Genomic DNA, 22,971 nt, shown 5'->3' with positions numbered 1-22,971 from the left:
TTGAATTTATTCATGAACCACCAAATTTATTTAATTTAATTTAATTTAATTTATTCATGTTATGGTTCACTAAAGGTCACCATCCTTATTATAAATACGGGGGAGTTAAAAGAAGAATCCCATTTCTACCTAACCTTTTCTTTCTCATTTACTTTATCTCTCTTTATCTTCTCTCTAAAAACTCAGAAATTTTAAATGGCAGGCTTAATTGGAGGCCTAACGATATTATGATTCGATCTTTGAGTTTTTTGGAAGAACAAGTTTTCTTTCTCCATGAACAGGAGTTGAAAGTAATGAAGATGGTGGTCGGGGCGATTGAAATTCGCAACGATTGTTATGCAAAAGGCATAAAGGAAATGGAGAAGGAAACGGATGGTTACATCAAATCCGTGTTGGGTACTTGTGAAAAATGTTACAAACTTAGGGAAGAATTTGAAGATAATATTAAGACTTTACAATCCTTAGTTAATAAGGATTAGGCTTAATATTGTACTTTTCTTTTTTTAAGTTTATCTTAATAATAATCCATTTTCGTTGTTACATTTTGTGGTTTAATCCTCTACTTTTTTTTTTTAGTATAAATTTGAATGTTAACTCGAAATTAAATCATATTGCAACTGAAGAGACATGCATGTGGATTATTTTGGTAATGAAAAAGGATCTTCATAGATTTATAAAATATAATACAAACCATACTTATAATAATCCTTACAAAATACGAAATATTAACTAAAATTAATTAAAATCCAAGAGATTCAAGTTGAACAATCTCCCTTTCAATTTTCCTAATTTGTATTTGCGCTGGTTCGCGATTTGCCCTTACATAGCTTATCATATCATCCATATTTGCTTGAACGTCATGCATCCCTCTTGTTATCGCCATGTCTCGTACATGAGACGCTCTGTTGATTAGGGTTTCCAACTGAGTGTTAATCTCTCGCAGCCGAGCGAGAACGTTTCTGCGATCCATTGTGTATTCAACTAAGAAACAAATAAACTGTCTATCCATCTGAAACAAGTTAATTAAATTAAGAAGCAACAACCGCACATTCAGTTAAATAGATAGTTAAAAAAATCGATTTTGTGATTTATTCAATAAAATCGATTGTGACAAAAACAAAAAACTCAAACAATAATTGAAGATAAAAGAATAAATACCTTGATTGAGAATGGAGGAGTATGGAAAATAATCGATTAGGGTTTGTCTTTTGAAGGATAATTTTTAGATGAATGTCTTTTGCCTTTTATAATGGGAAAAGGAAGCATTAGGGTCTTAAAATCGATTTTTTTTTATTAAAAGTTGTGACTTGATGTGATTTGGAAGTCAAATCATTTTCAGACTTGTGACTTTATGCATGCCGCCGGATTTTCTTACACACGCAACATTAGTCATTTCAAGTTGTGTTTAGTCAAATCAAATTTGAATTGTTCATTTTTTATTACTCTTTATGGTTTGTATTATGTCAAATCAATTTAAATTGTTCATTTCATTATTCTTTTTGTGTTGTGTTTTGTCAAATCAATTTTAACGGTTCAAATATACAAGTAAAAGAGGTGGAATTGAATAAAGTACATAAATGGAAAATACTACAAGTCCACATTTTATATAATTTAAATATTATACAAATTAAAAACTTACAAACCGAGATGAATACCCAAATAGGAAAAATTATGGATTTGGGTACAACATACATACATACATACTAAATTAATTTGAAAAATAATTAACAATAACATTTTCAAGGGACTCATTCTCTTCCATGAGAATGATCCTCTCCTCCTTTGTTATTTGGAGGTCTCGTAAAGCAGATGCATAATATGCATGCAACTGCAACTGCTCTGCCTCCGACAAGACGTCATGACTAATGCCCATCTCCCGAATCTTATCAAGGAAGTCGTTGATCTTTATCTCTATATCATCTAAGCGACGGATGTAGTATTTGTTCATCTCGATGTGTATCAATGTTAAGTGAATGTTCCGATCCATTTTAAACAAGAAGTTTGGAGTTTAAAGATTTAGGGTTCTTGAGAGCTTAGGGTTTTAAGAGATGGAGAAGGAAATTAGAAATGGAATGAGAAATGGTTAGTTGAGAAACTAGGGTTTGCATTTACTGAATGTGTATTTATAGATGAGATAATGAAACATGTGTCGTTTCAATTGCCACGGATTTTATTTTAATTAATAAATTTTGTTGAAGGAGTTGGAAGTTGTTTTTAAATAAATATGTTTAGGAAATGACATTTTGTCCTTCAATATTCCAATAGAATGACTACTTCTTTAATTAATTTAATAATATGAAATTGTGTCCTTTAATATTCTTTAATCGATTTTTTTTATTTATGTAAATAGAAATTATCGATTTTTTTTTACTTATATGATAACGTTACTTTTTTAATCTCTTATATGATAACGTTACTTTTTTAATTTTATCCCGTGATATCTTAACCAAATAATTAGCAAATTTATAGAAAAGTTTGTAAATTCTGAAATTGTTTACGTAAGATATATTTAATCTAAATTGTTCAAGTAAGATAAATTTAATTAAAATTAAATATTAACAAATGCTAGTAATCATAACAATTCTTGAATATTATTTGATCGAATTAAACTTTTTACACAAGAAAGCACCATAGGTGACTTGGAATTACGCCAGTTCTAATGATATAATCCCTCTCCATCTCCCAATAGTTCCTCCATTCACCTTCTATGTCGCGATCATCAATCTCATAATAATCTAGAATAGCTTGAATGTCGAGTACGACAATTGCTGCTTCTGAAGTAAGTTGGATACGCCCAGTAGACAATTTAGATGTCATTTTCATTGTAAGAGGCCTTCTTGGCCTAGGAACGACTGGGTAAGTGTCACAACCAGGTAAAAAACCCAACCTAGCGCCTGCAAGATCAATAAATTTCTGACGATTGATCATCACCCTTTCCATGAACTCCTCCCCAATTAAGAATGTCGGATCTCTACTGAGCAACTTGTCATAACTTTCTAGGGTTGTTACAAATGAGGGGGCGCAATATGGTGACGGCAAGACACCCATAATCTTAATATTTGAAAGATTTTGTAGTTGAAAAAAAAAGTACAATATGACTAAATCATAGGGTTTTATAGGGAGTATGGATAATCGTAGGATTAGGTTGGCGGAAAAATTAGGCGGGAATTTTTCAACAAAGTTGCTTTAAATTAAAATTAATTAAAAGTAAATTAGGGAGAAAACCTTCCAACTTCCACCGTAAATAGTAGGTTTTATTTTTAAAATTAAAAATAATTAAAAATAAAATATGAGTAAAAATTAAAAATAATTAAAAGTAAATTGAGATTTAACCTTTCAACTTCCACAGTCAAAGTTGTTCAACACAGCAAACTCTAAGTTATCATCAACTCCATCACCTTCATCTTCTCAAATCAACCTTCATAATTTTAAAATGTCGAATAGTTTTGATTTAAATGCTCTGTATATCGAGGAGGAGGGAGAAAACGAAGTCATTGACGAGAATGACACAGCCACTGAATTGTTACGGCATGCAGCACATGTTCTGGAAGGTAATGAAGACAATCAACCAGCTATTGAGCCTACGGTTAGTGCGGAATTTGATTCAGGGGAACAGTTTGCCGCTTTCTGTTATACTTACGCTTATAAGACGGGGTTTAAACTTCATGTTCGTAGTATCCAACTTTTGGCTCCCTTCAAGGAGCAGGGGGTACGTCGAAACGAAGTTGGGGATAAAGAACCACGATTCCACATGATGAACAAGATTAGGCTTATGTGTTCAGAGGGCAATACGACGAAGAAAAGCTCGTGTATAACACCATGTAAAATGTATGTATTTGGGAAATTAAATCACGACACTGGGAAATTTTTAATATGTACTTGTGATTTGGTACATAATCACGATTTGAATCCTGAAGTTAGCTAGCATGTAGTCAATTATAGGCACATAAGCGAATATTTCAAGACCAGATTGATGTTGAACGACAGAGCTGGCATACCAATTACCCGGAATCTCAACATATTAGTTAGGGAGGTTGGAGGGATTCATAATCTACATTTCAATGGGCAGGACGCGATAAACTTCATCAACAGCGAACGTCGCAAAAGTAGGTTTCGTGCTGACGCTAAAGAGGTCTTAAATTATTTCGAGGGCTTAAAAGCGCAGAATCCAGATTTTTACTACGCTGTTGAAAGGGACGCGGATAATAAGCTGTTGAACATTTTCTGGACTGATGCACGATGTCGTGCCATGTACAAGGCTTTTGGTGACCCATCGTCGTTCGATAGTACATTCCTAAGCAATAGGTACCAGATGCCTTTCTGTCCATTCGTTGGATTTAATCATCATGGAAGTACAATATTATATACAGCGACTTTAATTTCATACGAAGACACCGAGTCATTCGAGTGAGTGTTTGAGAAGTGGATGGAATGTATGGGGAGAGCTCCGACCGTCTTAATAACTGATCAATGTAAAGCAATGGAGGGCGCAATCAAGAAAGTGTTCCCGGAGACTAAACATAAATTATGCCCTTGGCATATTCTTCAAAACGCTGATAAGAATTTAAAAGACCACCCACAATTTCCTCAGATTGACAGAGATTTGCGTACGCTTGTGCACGAGAGTATCACGGAGGAGGAACTGCAAGATATGTGGGACGATTTCATGGAAAAATACAACTTGCGACGCAACAAATGGTTGAGGGGTGCATGGGATATGAGACAGCGGTGGATGCCTGTTTTTTTGGAAAGACACTTTCTGTGCGGGTATGTCTTCTACTCAGAGGAGTGAACAAACAAACAGATTTATTAAAACGTACATGAGCATAGAAACCGGCCTGATGCAATTCATGAAGCAGTACGAGGATGCCATAGAGAAAAAGGTGGAGGACGAGAAAGTCAATAACGCCAAAGACATTAAGAGCCCACTTAAATGGGATCCCATGATATTATTCGAGGATATCTTTAGTAAGGTCTACACAAACAGTAAATTCGGAGAGGTGAAAACTGAGGTATATGGTTTTATAAGCACCAACGTCGAAACTCTTCCATATAGTTTGGGTTTCATCAAGAGGTTTAGGGCCACATCAAAAGTGACAGAAGCATTTTGGAAGAAAGATCGAAGAAGTTTTGAAGTGAGTATTGACACAATCACTGGTGAGTATAAATGTGGTTGTAAGATGTTTGAATTTAGAAGGATCTTATGTCGCCATATCATGAAGTGTCTTGATGTGTTGGACGTAAAAGCTATCCCAGACAAATACATATTGGATCGCTGGCGCAAGGATTTGGTTAGAGGATACGAAAATATTCGGGTTGGGTGCTACAACCTGGATGAGTCAGAACGTGTTAAAAGGTCTCTTGAGATAATGGTAAAAAATGATTACATTAAGAGGTTGGCTATGCAAAGTAAAGGATCTTCTGCCATTTATAATAGCAGAACCGATGAACTAATCAAAGAGCTGGAGGCTCATGCTGGGATACAGTCTATAGATTCATTTGCGGCAGGTGGAGTTTCCTCAAAAATGTGGGGTCGTAGGAGACTATGACCTAGGGAGACTATCATAAACACACCTCAACAAGAAGGTGACATTAGAGACCCCCTGACAAGCGAGGGAATGGCAGAAGACGTATTGTAAGACAGACAAAGAGAAGGAGAAAGACAAACGATGAGGATCCGACGACCACTACGCTCCCCCCAAATACGAACCCAACCCGGCATGTTGCAAACGATGATGCTTCATCCTTTATGAGTGGCTTTAGTGGTACACAAAATACTCCACGTTTTACAGCATCACAAAATACTCCGACGTTCTCCCAATCACAACAGACTCCACAATTTAGGTCACAATATTCAAATTCTCAATATTCTCAATATACTAATTATAGTCATAGGTTGTAAATAGGAAGTATGAATTTTTTTTTGTATATCATTTGACTTCTTTAAACAAATAATGTATGATCAATCAAAATCAATGACTATTTTTCTTAATTCATTTTCACAGTATTGAGTTTATGTCTTCAAGTATTAGAATAGCATTCAGTTAACTTGTGCAAAATTATGCCAAAAACAAAAAGAAAAACCCACAAGAGGATTCGAACACGAGACACTTAGTAAGGAAAGCATCAACTAAACCACTGCACCCACTAAATTATACTGTCATATGTCCAGTCCTATATATATATATATATATATATATATATATATATTCCTAATTAGGATCACATGAGTCCACCCTATCTTTTTGAGTCCCGTGAGTCCACTTATGTATCACACGCTCTACACAAAAATATCACGGTTTTTTTTATGAATTAAAAAAAAAATTATGGATAAAAAAAAGTTTTTTTTATTTTTTAAAGTCTGAGCTGTGATATTGTTTAGTATAACCTGTGATACTGTATCTTAGTCTGTGAGTCCAGTAAAAGAGTATCACAAGTTATACAAAATAATATCACACTTTACAATAAACAATATCACTGGTTGTACTAAACAATATCACGGGTTATACTATACAATATCAAACCACTGAACCTAACTCCGCCTTTCACCATCTAACTTTCACTTCACACTAATATAGCATGATTTTCTTGTGGTATGGATCCGTTTTACATGATCTTTGTGTAAAGTCGCCTTACACAAGACTACTTGTCGCCTTTGTTAGTACTCTAATAGATTTATATATACTCATTTAATCTTGGTTTACCTATTTGTTCATGTTGTATTTGGATCTGTAGTAAATTTCTTAGAATGATATTCATTGTAAAGAAGGCTGTATGACCCTATTTAGATAGTGTTGCTGCTTGGCTTTATCGGATGCTCCTGATACGATACGAGGTTTAAGTGGATCTTCCCCTCATTAGAGACACACCAAATTTTTATATGCGCCTTGGACAATGTTTCACTAGTATTTGTATCTTGATAATCTATCTGGCTATGCTGGGACAATTAGCAGTAATTATTTCTGTTTTAGACTCGTTTCATAAAATATGTTGTCCAACTTCAGTTCATTTTTTTCAGGTTGGTTTGTAATGTTTCTATTTTGTACTCTGCACACTTTGCTTTCTTGGAGACAATTGTCTTCTGACCATAAAAAAAACCATGAATCGAATGTTCAACTTGTCCGTCTTTTTATTTTTACGATTAAACTCGAAAACTTGAAGCACTTGAATAGCTTTTTTCTTCAATTCACTTTCATTCTCGTGTTCACCCTTGCTTACAATGTTGCTTTTGTTATAATCGTGCAAATAATCAGGCAACATGTAAACAAGTCGTTAGAGCAATTCAACTAACTGTTTTCATTATAATAGTAGTTTTCATTATTCGTGATATTCTTGTGTATAGTGTGTGATACATAAGTAGACTCATGGGACTCAAAAATATAGGTGGACTCATCGGATCTTGTCGCGATATATATATATATATATATATATAGAGCAGTTCTTATAAGGTCCTTACATCCATTGAGTCCCTAAGTCCTTATAAGGGCCTTTGGATGGAAGGGATGGAGGGATGAGATTACATCTCAATGGATGGCCATAAATCTCCCTCCCTAATCTCCCTTCCTAATCCATGTACAACTCCATCCTAATTTGTATAACTCCATCCTCCTTCTAATTCTCCCTTCTCACTTCCTCATAATTCACCCTCTCACTTCTCTTTCATTCACTCATTCTCTCTCAATTACCTCTCATTCTCACAAAACAAAACAAAACCAAATCAACAAAAAAAAACCCAAAAAAAACCCACTCCCTCTTCCACACCTCCGGCTGACCACCACCCAACCCGGTCACCACCTTCCTTCCTCTCCTCTTTATCACCCACCACAACAACCACCGTCATTCTTACTACCGTCCACCATCCCACCTCCGCACCAAACCACCGTCACCAATGCCACTTTCGCCCTCCGTGTAGTCGCCTGCCGCGCACGCCACCACCAACACCTCACTCACGACCTCACCGCCGCACCACACACCACGACCTCACTCACGACCTCACCGCCGCACCACACACCACGACCTCACTCACGACCTCACCGTCCTCCTTTCAGATTCATTTTTTTTAAAAAAATTAAAGGGGTTGGTGTTTGTGTCGGTGGATGCAGGTGTTGGTGTTGGTCTCGGTGGGTCGTGTGGTGGGTCGTGTGGTGGGTCGTGTGGTGGCTGGTGTTGGTCTCGGTGGGTCGTGTGGGTCCTCCTTCCTCCCGTGCTTCCTTCCTCCCCTTTTCCTCTTCCTTTCTCTTTTTTTTTCAATCCATCGTTCCTTTTGTTTCTGTTTTTTTGATTTTTTGTTTTTGTTTTTTTTTTTTATATGGGTTTTGTTTTATATGGGTTTTGTTTTATTTTGTATGGGTTTTTGTATAGGTTTTGTTTTATTTTCATTGTCCATTTTTTTAATTTTTCAGATTTACTTTATTTTGTTCTTTGTTTTTTGGTTTTTGTTATTTTGTTTTTTTTTGTGTTTTTGTCATATTTACTTTATTTTGTTATTGTTATTTGGTTTTTAATTTTTGTTGGTTATTAATTTTTTGTTGGTTATACACTTAAAACATTAAAGTTATACTATTTATGACTAAAGTTATACACTTAAAACATTAAAGTTATACTTTTTTGTTATTGTTATTTGGTTTTTAATTTTTGTTGGTTATTGTTATTTGGTTTTTAAATTTTTGTTGGTTATTAATTTTTTGTTGGTTATTGATGGTTGTTATTTAATTTTTTTTCAGATTTAATATTTGTTGATTAATTACGATTTTTCATATTTATTTGGTTTTTATAAAAGTTATACTATTTACGACTAAAGTTATACACTTACAACATTAAAGTTATACATTTTATGACTAAAGTTATACACTTTTTACATTAAAGTTACACTATTAACATCTAAAGTTATACATGGTATAAATTGAAGTTATACAACCATTCAAGTTTGTTTTGTTGGTTTTTTTGTTTGGTTTGGTTTTGGTTTTTTTTTTGTTATTTGTTTTTTTTTAATTATTGGTTAATTTTTTATTATTGTACTTTTTTGACTTATTGGTTTTTTTAATATCATCTTCTTATATGTTGTTTCAAATTTGAATTTATTGTTCTAAAGTTATACAATTTTGAACTAAAGTTATACAAATTTGGCTAAAGTTATACAATTTTGGACTAAAATTACAAAAATTTGGACTGAAGTTATACAAATAAGGACTAAAGTTATACAAATAAGGACTAAAGTTATACAAATTTGGACTAAAGTTATACAAATTTGGACTACAATTATACAAAAAATGATTGAAGTTATACAAATAAGGACAAAAGTTATTCAAATAAGGACTAAAGTTATACAAAAATGGACTAAAGTTATACAAAAAAGGACTGAAGTTATACAAAAATAGACCAAAGTTATACAAAAAAAAGATTAAAGTTATACAAAGATTGGACTAAAGTCATACAACAATGGACTAAAGTTATACAAAAATGAACCAAAGTTATACAAAAATGAACCAAAGTTATACAAAAATGGACTAAAGTTATACAAAAAATTGGACTAAAGTTATACAAAAATGAACCAAAGTTCTACAAAAATGAACCAAAGTTATACAAAAATAGACCAGAGTTATACAAAAATGCACCAAAGTTATACAAAAAATGGACTAAAGTTATACAAAAATGAACCAAAGTTATACAAAAATGAACCAAAGTTATACAAAAATGAACCAAAGTTATACAAAAATGGACTAAAGTTAAAAAGTTATACAAAAATGGACTAAAGTTAGTCCATATATATTTGTATAATTTTAATCCATTTTTTGTATAACTTTGGTTCATTTTTGTATAACTTTGTTTCATTTTTGTATAACTTTGGTTCATTTTTGTATAACTTTGGTTCATTTTTGTATAACTTTAGTCCATTTTTTGTATAACTTTGGCGCATTTTTTGTATAACTCTGGTCTATTTTTGTATAACTTTGGTTCATTTTTGTAGAACTTTGGTTCATTTTTGTGTAACTTTGGTTCATTTTTGTATAACTTTGGTTCATTTTTGTATAACTTTAGTCCATTTTTTGTATAACTTTGGCGCATTTTTTGTATAACTCTGGTCTATTTTTGTATAACTTTGGTTCATTTTTGTAGAATTTTGGTTCATTTTTGTATAACTTTAGTCCAATTTTTTGTATAACTTTAGTCCATTTTTGTATAACTTTGGTTTATTTTTGTATAACTTTGGTTCATTTTTGTATAACTTTAGTCCATTTTTGTCTTAGATGAAAAAAAAGTATCTCACAAAAAAAAACGAGATTTAAAGCACGAAAATCTTAAAAAAAACGTATAACAAGAAGAGATTGAAGAAAATGAATAAAAAATGAGAACTAACAAAATAAGAGACAACTAAAATAAAATAAAAGACAAAAAAAATAATGAATGGAAAAAACAACTCAAAACATACAAATTAACACAAAAGAAAAAAAAAAACCGAGTTGAAAAAAAAAAAAAAAAGTCAGCGACGGTGGGGCGGGGCGGTGGGGTGGCGGCGGCGGGGGTGGTGGGTGGTTATTTGGTGTCGGGTGGGGTGGTGGTGGGTGGTGGTGAATGAGGAAGAGAGGAATGAATGATTTATTTGAGTTTTTTGATTTATTTGGATTTTTTGGGTTTTTTATTTATTTGGATTTTTGGGTTTTTTTATTTATTTGGGTTTTTTTTTTAGAGTTTGAGAGAAGAGAGAAATGAAATGTGTAAGATGAAAGGGAAATGGATGAGTGGAAAACAAATATATAGTAAATTAGTGATTAATTAGAGTGGATTAGTGAAGGAGGAGAGAGATGGTGAGATTAGCTTATAAACACACTTTTTGGGGTTGATCTCATCCCTCCATTTCCCTCCATCCAATGGCTCATAATAGAACTTATGGACTCAATATAAATGTGGACCTTAGTTGATCTCTTCTCTCTCTCTCTCTCTCTCTCTCTCTCTCTCTCTCTCTCTCTCTCTCTCTATATATATATATATATATATATATATATATATATATATATATATATATATATATATATATATATATATATATATATATAGACTGGACATATGACAGTATAATTTAGTGGGTGAAGTGGTTTAGTCTAATGGACATAAGGTATTAGTAATAAATAAGAGTTAAATAAAAATTAGGAGAGAAGTTTTTTTTAATTAATAAAATATATGGCAATACCGAGAACATTAATTAGGGGGGGGGGGTAATTAATGAAGAAATCAAGGGATTAATTAGATTAAATCAGATTCTTTGAGTTAGACAAGTGGCGCGTTGTTATTGGTGGTGTATGAGGGCCTCATACACCTGGTGTAACTCTATCATCTTCCGGGAGTTTACAACTCCAAGGGAGTTTTGGAGTTTTCAACTCCTACATGATGTAGGAGTTTGATTACCCACCCCCTCATAGGTAATTGTAAACTCCTCCATCCATTTTCCTCCAAATTTACTCATCCACTCTTACAAATTAGGTATTGCTTAAAATCGGGTGAATTGAAATAGTTCAAACAAACAGTACATGGAAGTTTAATTCATGGGAAAAACAAACTCCTCCAAGGCAACCAAACATGTTTTTATCAATTCATGTGAATTGTATATGGGAGTTGGATTCCAATGAGTTGCAAATTAACACGGGAATTCAACTCCTACATGAACCAAACGAGGCCTTAGTATAGTTGTTAAGATGGAGATATTGTGATAATAAAATATTGATAGCATAGAATTCGATTCGATTTCTTTACAAGTTATTTTTTTTTCTATGAGGAATATCACTAAAACTTAGGAGAGACGGTCTTTCAAAAAGTTATTGAGAGACCAGTCTACCGTACCCTTTTATTTATATTCCGTGACTCTTTTGTTGTTAATCGTGACATAGTAATTTCGTAACTATTTACATAATAAATGTACCCATCTTATCTTTAATCATGATTTGTACCTATTTTATTATCTTTTGTACCACGTTTTTTTAAAATTGTACAATGGTCTCTCAGGAGACCTACTCAATATCACTAAAGTTTGTTCTTAAATGAACAAACTAGGTTTGAAAAAAAGAATCCCAAGTTCTTCCCAAAAAATAAGAAATTGTAGAGATAACAAATTAATTATGACCTCATTAAAGAACTTTATTTAAAGTTCTTCCATTGTACCAAAAAGTTCTTAATTATTGAAATTGTCAAAATTTTACATGGCAAAAGAAGAACTTTATATAAAGTTCTTCCATTGCACTTGCTATTAAAATGTAGATCTCGTTAACCTGATTGTCAAAAAAAAAAGTATTTAGTTTAATCTAAATGGAGTGAGGCTACTCACAAGTATACGCCTAAAAAAATTAGTGTATAGTTAATCTTCCTATTTAAGTAAACTCTATAATATAGTTATTATTTTCGGATTCCTGATAAAAATACTAAGGGCCAAAACTATTTAAACTTAAATGTAGAAATATTATTTTCATTATACCTAAAAAAATTTTAGACAAAGTACACAATGTTATGAAATATTATTATTATATGGATGTCCATTTTATAGGATTATAGAATATATTATCTTTATGGAAACTCTACCTTTTGTATTGTATATATATACCCTTCATATGGAATAAGAATACAGTTTTGTCTCTTTTATATTCTCTTTAATTTCTCTTTACAATTCTCTTCTCTCTTTATTTCACAATACGTTATCAGCACGAGTCTCTAATCTAATACAGAGTTTTTTTAACAACCTACGGTACCCTAACCAAGAAAAGGCAGGTAGGTACATTGATGTACATTGAAATTTGATCATTATTCATGATCATGACACGTTAACACTACTACATGGTATCTAATCATGAGTGATAAACACTAACAAACAATAAAATATGAGAAATTGTCTAATTAATTCTATCTTGGGGGTAATGGAACAATGTCAGAAGAACGTTGTTGCTTAATGACTTTATTTAACATAGTATTATCGTATTGTTATAATTTAATCTATAATTGTGATCAATTCCGTAGGTTGGCATCAATAACGTAATTTGATTGTTTATTTATGATATATTGTCAGCTTTATTTACATATAATGATATTCATGGTGTTCATGGTGTATATGTTATTTATCAATTCTATATCTTTTTGGACTTGAAGTTCCATATATTTGGGTAACCAGTTTTTTTTTTTTTTTTTTTTGATGACGAGGGGGTTGAGTCCCCACGGGCCCATGCATTCCCGCACCACCACATGGACCATGTAAGCCACTCCCTTCGGGGGCTGCAGTGGCCAAGTGATCATCGCCCCAGCTGGTAGTCGAACCTGAGACCTCTCAACTCCTGCATTTCTGCAAGCTTCAAGGTTTAACCCAGCTACCACTGGACTAACACCACTTGGTTTGATTGGGTAACCAGTTTTGTAAAAGAACGTATTATATATTTTGGGCCTGAAGTTCCAAAAGTTTTATTTCACAAAGATGAGGAGATATGTCCACATTATAACTTTGGCCTGAAGTTCAAAGTTTTAAAGGTGTGTAATAATTTAACACCGTCTCATCAATACAATATATTCATAATATATTCATATTGTATAAGGTAAGTGGCCAGAAGTTCACATGTAAAGGCTAGTGGCCAGAAGTTCACAACTATGATTTTATGACCCGCAATTGAGTTTGAAGCGGTCTTTATTAAAGGGTAAATTATTTCTGAATTGAATCTTGTTCATCTGAAGTTGAACAGTATAATGAGATTTGAAATTTGATCCATTCCTGGAAGTGAATGTGACATTTCATAAAGACTCGGCCAATAGTAGAGATTGAGAATATGGCATTATGGTAAACCTAATTTTGCGGCCTCATTGAGCCATATTCGTTCATCATGGAAAGAACGAACATATCTCATGAAAGTAATGTAAGACTCATATATGTTGAAATTCGATACGAAAAAGGGAAAAATTATTTATGAGTTGAATTTTTGATATTCATAATATGGCCTGGAGTTCATAGTATTTACAAATATTGAAACAATGACAGAAGTTCATAGTGTTTACATGAATTATGACTTGAAGTTCATAAAATTTATAGATATTAAAACTGTGGCCTAAAATTCATAATGTAACTGTGTAAGTATCGATACAAATTGTAACACCCCATCTACCAAGGAGCCTTAACAAGACCTTCCCTAACAGATAAGGGCGTTACCATCTCAGTTGCCCGAGGACAGTAATAATCAAATGTCGATAATAGAACGATTATGTTATATTACAAGTGATTTAGACCAAACAAACGATACAAAAGATATAACTCGTGACAACTACCAACTAGGTGAAACTATCTCTGCCATGACTCGTGATAGACTCGTCCCTCCAAGCACCCAGCTGCGATCCATACATCAACCTGCTAAGACTGACTGCTCACCACAGTGGATCACGGGAGACACAACAAAAGAAGACAACACAACAATACCACACAAGGTCAGTAACTGAGGTAACAAGCACAAAAGCCGACATAACGAAAACAGTAATACACATACACTACCTCTTCCAACCAACCACGCATCTCTGACTGTCCGAAGGTCCAGTCCTGCCAGTGGGGCCCCGCAGCCGTTCCCACCTAAGCCCCGCTCATCTATCCGAGCGATAACCCATGTTCCTTAATGTTCACATCCCCTCTGTGGCGGGTTTTACAGAGGGCGAATCAAGGGCGTGAAGCCACTCCCGCAAGTGACTCTCCTCAGCCGAGGACGCACCTCGAGAACCACAGACAACCATCTATAATCAACCACACTATACAATAGCAACAGCCAACAACAACCAATCTACACCACCAACAACGACACTAAACCAATCATACAACAACAATAGACACTCTAGATAACCAACAACACTGAGTAGGAAAACCTACCTTTAGCAAACCGCAGTGAATCCGCGCATGACCATTAAGACAACAAGCAGCCACCACAATCACCTATTACAACCAGCATAACCACCAATTAAAACTAACACAAACATAACTGAAATCAAGGAAGACGATGATGATGATGACAACATACCTATACAAAGCCATCCGGCATCAAGACCTCTACCCGACTCAAGCATCCCATCCCTATGGTGTAATCACTTTCAAAGGCCTCAAGGAGATGAACCACGGTGAAGGAGGAGTGGAATGACGGCATCTAGGTTTAGGAAGAAAGGTAGAGAAATGATTTGGGTTTCACGACTTAAGATTTATAATTCCCCGCCGAACTCACGTTACTCGATCGAGTAACTCACTTACTTGAGCGAGTGGCCTCTACTCGATCGAGTTCCCAAGCTACGCGATCGAGTAGCCTCCGCTAGATCGAGTAACACGAACTCAAAGACTCACACCGTCACAAGGTTTCACTCGTAAGGTTTCTGAAGGTCTAGATAGGTGTCTCAGGTCAGTCAACGTCTGTCAACAGGTCTCTAAAAGGACGGGTATTACAGTCTTCCCTCCTTAAAAAGAACTTCGTCCCCGAAGTTCAACTCATCCTCCCCCTCGACTCAAGGTAAAGGAACCAAGGCAACCTACCCCTATCCATCCCGACAAGGACCAACACAACCGTTCATGAATACCACCCCGATATGAATGTTCATCAACCATCATCATCATCTACCTTAGCACACCTCACTCAACACGACTTTCTATCCCATCATCAAATTTCCTATCGAATCACCAAGCATGCATTATATATTTATATATATATATATATATATATATATATATATATATATATATATATATATATATATATATATATATATATATATATATAGAGAGAGAGAGAGAGAGAGAGAGAGAGAGAGAGAGAGGAAGGATCAACTAAGGCCAAATATATATTTGAGTCCATAAGTTCTATTATGAGCCATTGGATGGAGGGAGATGGAGGGATGAGATGAACCCACCCAAAGTCATTAAAGAAGCTAATTAACACACTTTACTAATCCACCCTAATTAACCACTAATTTACTATATATTTGTTTTCTACCCACCCATTTCTCTCTCATCTCACACATTTCATTCTTCTCTTCTCTCAAAACCTCAAAAAAAAAAACCCAAAAAAAATCCAAATAAATAAAAAAAACCCAAAAAATCCAAATAAATAAAAAAAACCCAAAAATCCAAATAAATCAAAAACCCAAATAAATCACCCACTCCTCTCATCTTCATTCACCACCACCCACCACCACCCCACCCGACACCAACTAACCACCCACCACCCCCGCCGCCGCCCCCACCGCCGCCGCTCCACCGCCGACTTTTTTTTTTTTTTTTTTTTTTTCAACTCGGTTTTTTTTTTTTTTTTTCGTTTTGTGTTAATTTGTATGTTTTGAGTTGTTTTTTCCATTCATTATTTTTTTTGTCTTTTATTTTATTTTATTTTAGTTGTCTTTTATTTTGTTAGTTCTCATTTTTTATTCATTTTCTTAAATCTCTTCTTGTTATACGTTTTTTTTTTAAGATTTCGTGTTTTAAATCTCGTTTTTTTTTGTGAGATACTTTTTTTTCATCTAAGACAAAAATGGACTAAAGTTATACAAAAATGAACCAAAGTTATACAAAAATAGACCAAAGTTATACAAAAAAAGACTAAAGTTATACAAAAATTGGACTAAAGTTATACAAAAAATTGGACTAAAGTTATACAAAAATGAACCAAAGTTATACAAAAATGAACCAAAGTTATACAAAAATGGACTAAAGTTATACAAATATGGATTAAAGTTATACAAATATGGGCTAAAGTTATACAAATAAGGACTAAAGTTATACAAAAATGGACCAACGTTATACAAAAATGAACCAAAGTTATACAAAAATGGACTAAAGTTATACAAACATGAACCAAAGTTATACAAAAATAGACCAAAGTTATACAAAAAAAGACTAAAGTTATACAAAAATTGGACTAAAATTATACAAAAAATTGGACTAAAGTTATACAAAAATGAACCAAAGTTATACAAAAATGAACCAAAGTTATACAAAAATGAACCAAAGTTATACAAAAATGGACTAAAGTTATACAAATATGGATTAAAGTTATACAAATATGGACTAACTTTAGTCCATTTTTGTATAACTTTGGTTCATTTTTGTTTAACTTTGGTTCATTTTTGTATAACTTTAGTCCAATTTTTTGTATAACTTTAGTCCATTTTTTGTATAACTTTGGTTCATTTTTGTATAACTTTAGTCCAATTTTTTGTATAACTTTCGTCCATTTTTGTATAACTTTGGTTCATTTTTGTATAACTTTGGTTCATTTTTGTATAACTTTGGTTCATTTTTGTTTAACTTTAGTCCAATTTTTTGTATAACTTTAGTCCAATTTTTGTATAACTTTAGTCTTTTTTTGTATAATTTTGGTCTATTTTTGTATAACTTTAGTCCATATTTGTATAACTTTAATCCATATTTGTATAACTTTAGTCCATTTTTGTATAACTTTGGTTCATTTTTGTATAACTTTGGTTCATTTTTGTATAACTTTGGTTCATTTTTGTATAACTTTAATCCTTATTTGTATAACTTTAGTCCTTATTTGTATAACTTCAGTCCAAATTTGTGTAATTTTAGTCCAAAATTGTATAACTTTATTCCATAAGAGTATAACTTCAGTCATTTTTTGTATAACTTTAGTCCAAATTTGTATAACTTTAGTTCAAAATTGTATAACTTTAGAACTATAAATTCAAATTTGAAACAACACATAAGAAGATGATATTAAAAAAAACAATAAGTCAAAAAAGTACAATAAAAAAACTTCAATAACAATAATAAAAAATTAACCAATAATTAAAAAAAAAAAACAAATAACAAAAAAAAAAACCAAAACCAAACCAAACAAAAAAACCAACAAAACAAACTTGAATGGTTGTATAACTTCAATTTATACAATGTATAACTTTAGATGTTAATAGTGTAACTTTAATGTAAAAAGTGTATAACTTTAGTTATAAAATGTATAACTTTAATGTTTTAAGTGTATAACTTTAGTCATAAAATGTATAACTGTAGTCATAACATGTATAACTTTAGTCATAAAATGTATAACTTTAGTCATAAATAGTAAAAAAATCAAACAATAAAAAAAAAAATCAAAACATAACACAAATCATAATGTTTCAATGGTACAAATTTAGTCGTAAATAGTATAACTTTAATGTTTCGAAGGTATAACTTTAGTCGTAAATAGTATAACTTTAATGTTTTAAGTGTATAACTTTAGTCGTACAAGACAGATTTGAAAAAATATAAAACATGATATCTAAAATATACAAATAACATAAAATCAAACAAAAACCAAAAACTTGAATAACAATAATAAAAAACTAACCACTAAGTAAAAAAAAACCAAATAACAAAAAAAATACAAAAATAAACCAAACAAAAAAATACAAAAATAAACCAAACAAAACAAATAACAAAAATAACAAAAACCAAAATAACAAAAATAACCAAATAAAAAAAAAACAAAAAAAAAAAACATGAAATATGGACAACACAGCCGAGATCTAAACAAAACACAAAAAAAAAAAAAAAAAAAAAAAAAAAACGACAAGGAGAAAGGAAGAGCAGGGAGGGAGAAAGGAAAAAGGAGAACGGTGAGGCGGCAGCAGGGAGGGAGAAAGGCGGCAGCAGGGAGGGAGAAAGGCGGCACTACTACAGAATTCATCAAGGACATCGGACTTCTAGACACATGGACATCGGATTATAGGCCGATGTAGAGTTCAGTCCCGTCCATATGGGGTGTAATGGACATGGGACTTTAAACCGATGTCCATTAATAAAAGGACATCGGATTTTTAAATATATCCGATGTCCATATGAGTAATGAACATCAGATTTTAACAGTAATCCGATGTCCATATGTGTAATGTACATCAGATGTTTATAGAAAGCCCATGTCCTTTGAAGCTAGAATTACATCGAACTTTTATAAATCCGCTGTCCTTTATATTTGTTTTTTTTTAAAAAAAAAATTTAAAAAGAGCAGGCCAATTCATATTGCATTACACCAATTTGAATGCCAAAACATTAATACAAAACATGCCAACTGCCATTCAACCAAAATGATCGATTTCAATTAATAAAAACCGATCCCAATCAACATACAACGCAACCGTCTCCATCATCCGAATTCAACAACTAAAGAACAACAACAAAGGGCATAACAAATCCCAGCCAACATAACATATGGTCTTGCAGATCATGTAATCAGTTTTTCAAAATGCAACTACCTAATACATTACTACGCTAGCTAGCTATCTACGGCTAGATATTGAGAAAATAGTTCGCCCACAAGTCCCGAACCTCATCTAATTCTTCTTGTGAATATGGCGTGGTGTCTTGAAAAACCCGTAATGCATATTAATGACAATGGGGCGATCGGACATGGCCTCACAAGGGCGCTTCATATAAGCTAATAATTAAGGGAAGAGGGTGCGGACTAGCTCATTGAATTGCGTGACGGTTCGCCCACAATGCGTATAGGCAAAGCAGTCAAAGTAGGATAATTACTTGAAAAAATACCGAGTTTTGCTATAATGTCGAAACTGACCTCATTGATAGCTTTTGTTGGATTAGAACGCGTGACGATTTCCGATGTACCTCATGACGTAGTACCCGCATTCTACAACACCTTGTTGACGAGCACACTAAAACAACAACTCGACAAGAATTAAACCAATAACATGACTTTGTCAATTAAAAGTGATTGATGATCAGACATTGAATTTGTCGTCATAATAAGCAACAACTTACATTATGTTGCAGCCATTGCGGTGCTTGAGAACGCATTCTTTCCCCACCATTGTAGCCGTATACTCTTACCGATCTAAATATAAACATGGTTTCAAATAAATGATTGTCAGCCAATAATAGTTGCCATTTTTAATGTTCTAATCAGTTGAACATTTATTTATGTGCATATCAATAAATGAACTATTAAGATGAACTTACGCATTAATTAAAGATCTCAACTTTGACGGCACTGACTTTCCTAGTGAGTCGAACCAATGCACTTGATTATGATCAGCAACGTCAGTCACAACGAGCATCCAATGATCACTGTAAATAATTTGTAACTTGTTTACATGATAATCAATCAATAATGTGTATTTCTGAACTATCAAGCAGAAACAAGCCAGTGCTGCCAATTCAATTAAAGAAACCAATCATAAACACTAATTGCAAACAACACATTTCTAGAGCCTAAATTATCCGCCTAAAAAGCACTTGCCACTGTTTATACACCATAAAGACTTTTTAGATGGTTGTGCGCCTCAAATACAAGCAATGTGCAATATAAATCGGTCCTCTTAGACACTTTAGCATGACACGTAGAACTCAGAGCTGGCAACTGAGAACTGGCAAGAATAAATAAAATCCCTCAACTGAGAACTGGCAAGAATACCTTAATAGTGTTATATATTCCACTAGTAGCCAGAACAGAGTCACATGGATGGGAATGGACACAATTGACCACTGAAAACAAGGCGAATAGAATTTAAAAGGCAAGGTTGATCAGCACTTACTCATCGTAATATGGAGCGATGTAAAATTTCCTTTTCAAGTCTTTCATCCTTTTAGAAAGTATGGTTACTGCTTTATCTGAGGCATAGCCTATTTGTGAAATAATTTCTGGACATAAGAACCCGTACATTTGCTGGTCACAGATGCTATCCAAGTACCTATAACAATATACGTATAAGTATAACCAACATTTACGGTAAATAATCAACCTTTTCCATGGAAACAGATTAAAAGTTAAAGGAACGAGCGTAACGAGATGCAATAATTGTAGTATACATACCCAAGAAAAGTGTCAATGACTCCAAGGGAGATCTTATTCATGTTCAACAATGAAGCTATGTCTTCCTTGGCGAGGCGCAACCTTTTCTTGGATCCTAGGACATTCTCGATCAAATTAACATCGGTCACTTGATTATCGCGCATCACACTAACTACCCTTGCCATATGCCGGGAAGTCATTAATGGTGCAAAATATCATGGCACGTAGGTTAAAAGTCTCACCACGATAAGCATCATATACCTCTACCCCTTCATCCCATAATAACTTTAAATCATCCATCAATGGTTCCAAGTAAACATCTATGTCATTTCCAGGTTGCTTAGGCCCGGAAATTAGTAGTGACAACATAAGATATTTACGTTTCATGCATAACCAAGGAGGCAAATTATAAATTGTTAGCAAAACAGACCACGTACTCCAATCGACTACTTAGATTACCAAATGGATTCATACCATCAGTACATAGTCCAAGCCTTAAATTTCTAGCATCAGACCCAAATTCAGGAAACAAATGATCTATGCTTTTCCACTTTGAGTTGAATCAGGCGGGATGACGAATTTTGTCATCTAAAATTCTACCATCACCACCAGCATGCCAAATTAAGTTTCTCGCCTCTTTTAAATTTGCAAACATTCTTTTAAATCTTGGGATAATGGGAAGATACCACAAGACTTTAACTGGGACACCTTTACTATTTGTGGAATTCTTTTTCGGCAACTTATAACGTGAACTCCCACACTTTGGACATTTGTCTAATTCTTTATAATCTTTCCGAAACAAAATGCAATCGTTACGACATGCATGTATTTTTACATAATCAACTCCCATTGGACACAAAATTTTCTTAGCATCATACGTACGCCTAGGGAGTTCATTGCCTTCCTAACATCCGACCCAAAAACTCAAGCAAAGTTGTGAAACTTTTATCACTCCATCCATTTTTAGCCTTTAAACTATACAATTTTAAAGTTGCTGATAGGCGTGTGAAAGTTGAACCAGGGTACAAGGGTTTTATTGCATCACCAAACACCTATCAAACATCTCAATTTCACTTGGGTCTACAAATGGATTTTTTCAAATCATTTATAAGATTGTCTATTCGATCAACATTTTCATCAAAATCCTCTCCCTCAAAGTCGCTATCATCCCCTAAATTACTACACAAAGTGGGCGACATCCTCCCCATGCCAAATCCACCTTGTATAACTCTTGTCAATACCATTAATTAGGAGGTGACTTTCCAATTCTACCGCATCAACATACTCATTATTCCCACATTTAACACATGGATGAAAAAGTTGTTCCACATTCTCTGCATTATTCATAGCATGTCTAACAAAATATTCCACCCCTTCCCTATATCTTGAATCCAAACGATCAACAAACATCCATTCGCGATCCATATCCATACTCCAAATTTACTGCAATAATAGGGAAGAGGGTTAAAATCTGTTTACTATTTTCAGAGTTCATCACTTCACCTAATTACTTAACTCTCTACTCCTTAATTAACATTCTACCTTACTTTTACTCCTTACTTTGTTTATTTACATGCTTTTTATGCTACAAACAGTATTGACCTGAAAATAGTAAGCAGATTTTCAAACATGCTAATCACAGACCATACATTCACTACACATTCACACATGCTAATCACATACCATAGAAACCCCCAATTTGAGCATACATTCACATACATTCTTTCACAGACCATATATTCACACAACTACCAACTAATCTGCTCATACAACCACATCAAAAGAGACCCAATTCAACTAAACATTAGAATGATAAGTTTGATAATCAAGTTTAAGAAACTCCAATGAATCATTTGCTGCCAATTGCCCTCACTGGTAACTTTTCAGATTCTGATCGATCTGAGGTTCAGGACTAGTAAAAGTGTGCTCTTTGAGTTACATAAAAAGGGAATACGTACATGAAATGGAAAGGAACACGTCTTTGGATTACTGACACTAATGTCGGTAATATTCAATCTTTACCGTTTGAGTTATATATGTATATTAGTATAATATTTACGGTTTTTTTTTTTGTCGAAATGATCTTTACAAGTTTACAAAGACTTAGTTTTTGACACTATTTTTTGCTGCTTAACGGCTTGTAGCATGAGGCAATGTTAGATGCTGCACTGCAAGGGAATATATG

General features: G+C 33.4%; 2 protein-coding genes across 2 annotated transcripts; one reads left to right on the top strand and one right to left on the bottom strand.

The window, feature by feature from the left end:
• Positions 1–3,433: 3,433 nt before the first annotated feature.
• LOC141616972 (protein FAR1-RELATED SEQUENCE 5-like) lies at positions 3,434–4,411 on the top strand. Its single transcript, XM_074434140.1, has 2 exons — positions 3,434–3,828; positions 3,943–4,411. The coding sequence occupies exons 1-2, from the start codon at positions 3,434–3,436 to the stop codon at positions 4,409–4,411; spliced, it is 864 nt and encodes a 287-aa protein (XP_074290241.1).
• Positions 4,412–19,557: 15,146 nt separating this feature from the next.
• Positions 19,558–20,963, bottom strand: LOC141621262 (uncharacterized). The gene is made up of 5 exons (XM_074437900.1): positions 20,808–20,963; positions 20,530–20,685; positions 19,955–20,062; positions 19,757–19,829; positions 19,558–19,650 (listed from the first exon to the last, which is right to left on the bottom strand). The coding sequence occupies exons 1-5, from the start codon at positions 20,948–20,950 to the stop codon at positions 19,576–19,578; spliced, it is 555 nt and encodes a 184-aa protein (XP_074294001.1). The 5' UTR covers positions 20,951–20,963; the 3' UTR covers positions 19,558–19,575.
• Between the last annotated feature and the right edge of the window lie 2,008 nt (positions 20,964–22,971).

This window comes from Silene latifolia, chromosome X, assembly GCF_048544455.1.
Source record: "Silene latifolia isolate original U9 population chromosome X, ASM4854445v1, whole genome shotgun sequence".
NCBI classification, from domain to species: Eukaryota; Viridiplantae; Streptophyta; class Magnoliopsida; order Caryophyllales; family Caryophyllaceae; genus Silene; species Silene latifolia.
The sequence above is the reverse complement of the archived record's forward strand: the minus strand, read 5'-3'. Positions and strand labels throughout refer to the sequence as shown.

Excerpts from the sequence above, each read along its gene's own strand:
- LOC141616972 (XM_074434140.1), top strand. The coding sequence starts at position 3,434 with ATGTCGAATAGTTTTGATTTAAATGCTCTGTATATCGAGGAGGAGGGA. Across the intron at positions 3,829-3,942 it reads TGTATAACACCATGTAAAAT|GCACATAAGCGAATATTTCA; the intron begins GTATGTATTTGG and ends AGTCAATTATAG.
- LOC141621262 (XM_074437900.1), bottom strand. The coding sequence starts at position 20,950 with ATGCGCGATAATCAAGTGACCGATGTTAATTTGATCGAGAATGTCCTA. Across the intron at positions 20,686-20,807 it reads GTCATTGACACTTTTCTTGG|GTACTTGGATAGCATCTGTG; the intron begins GTATGTATACTA and ends ATATTGTTATAG. Across the intron at positions 19,830-19,954 it reads TTGAGATCTTTAATTAATGC|ATCGGTAAGAGTATACGGCT; the intron begins GTAAGTTCATCT and ends GTTTATATTTAG.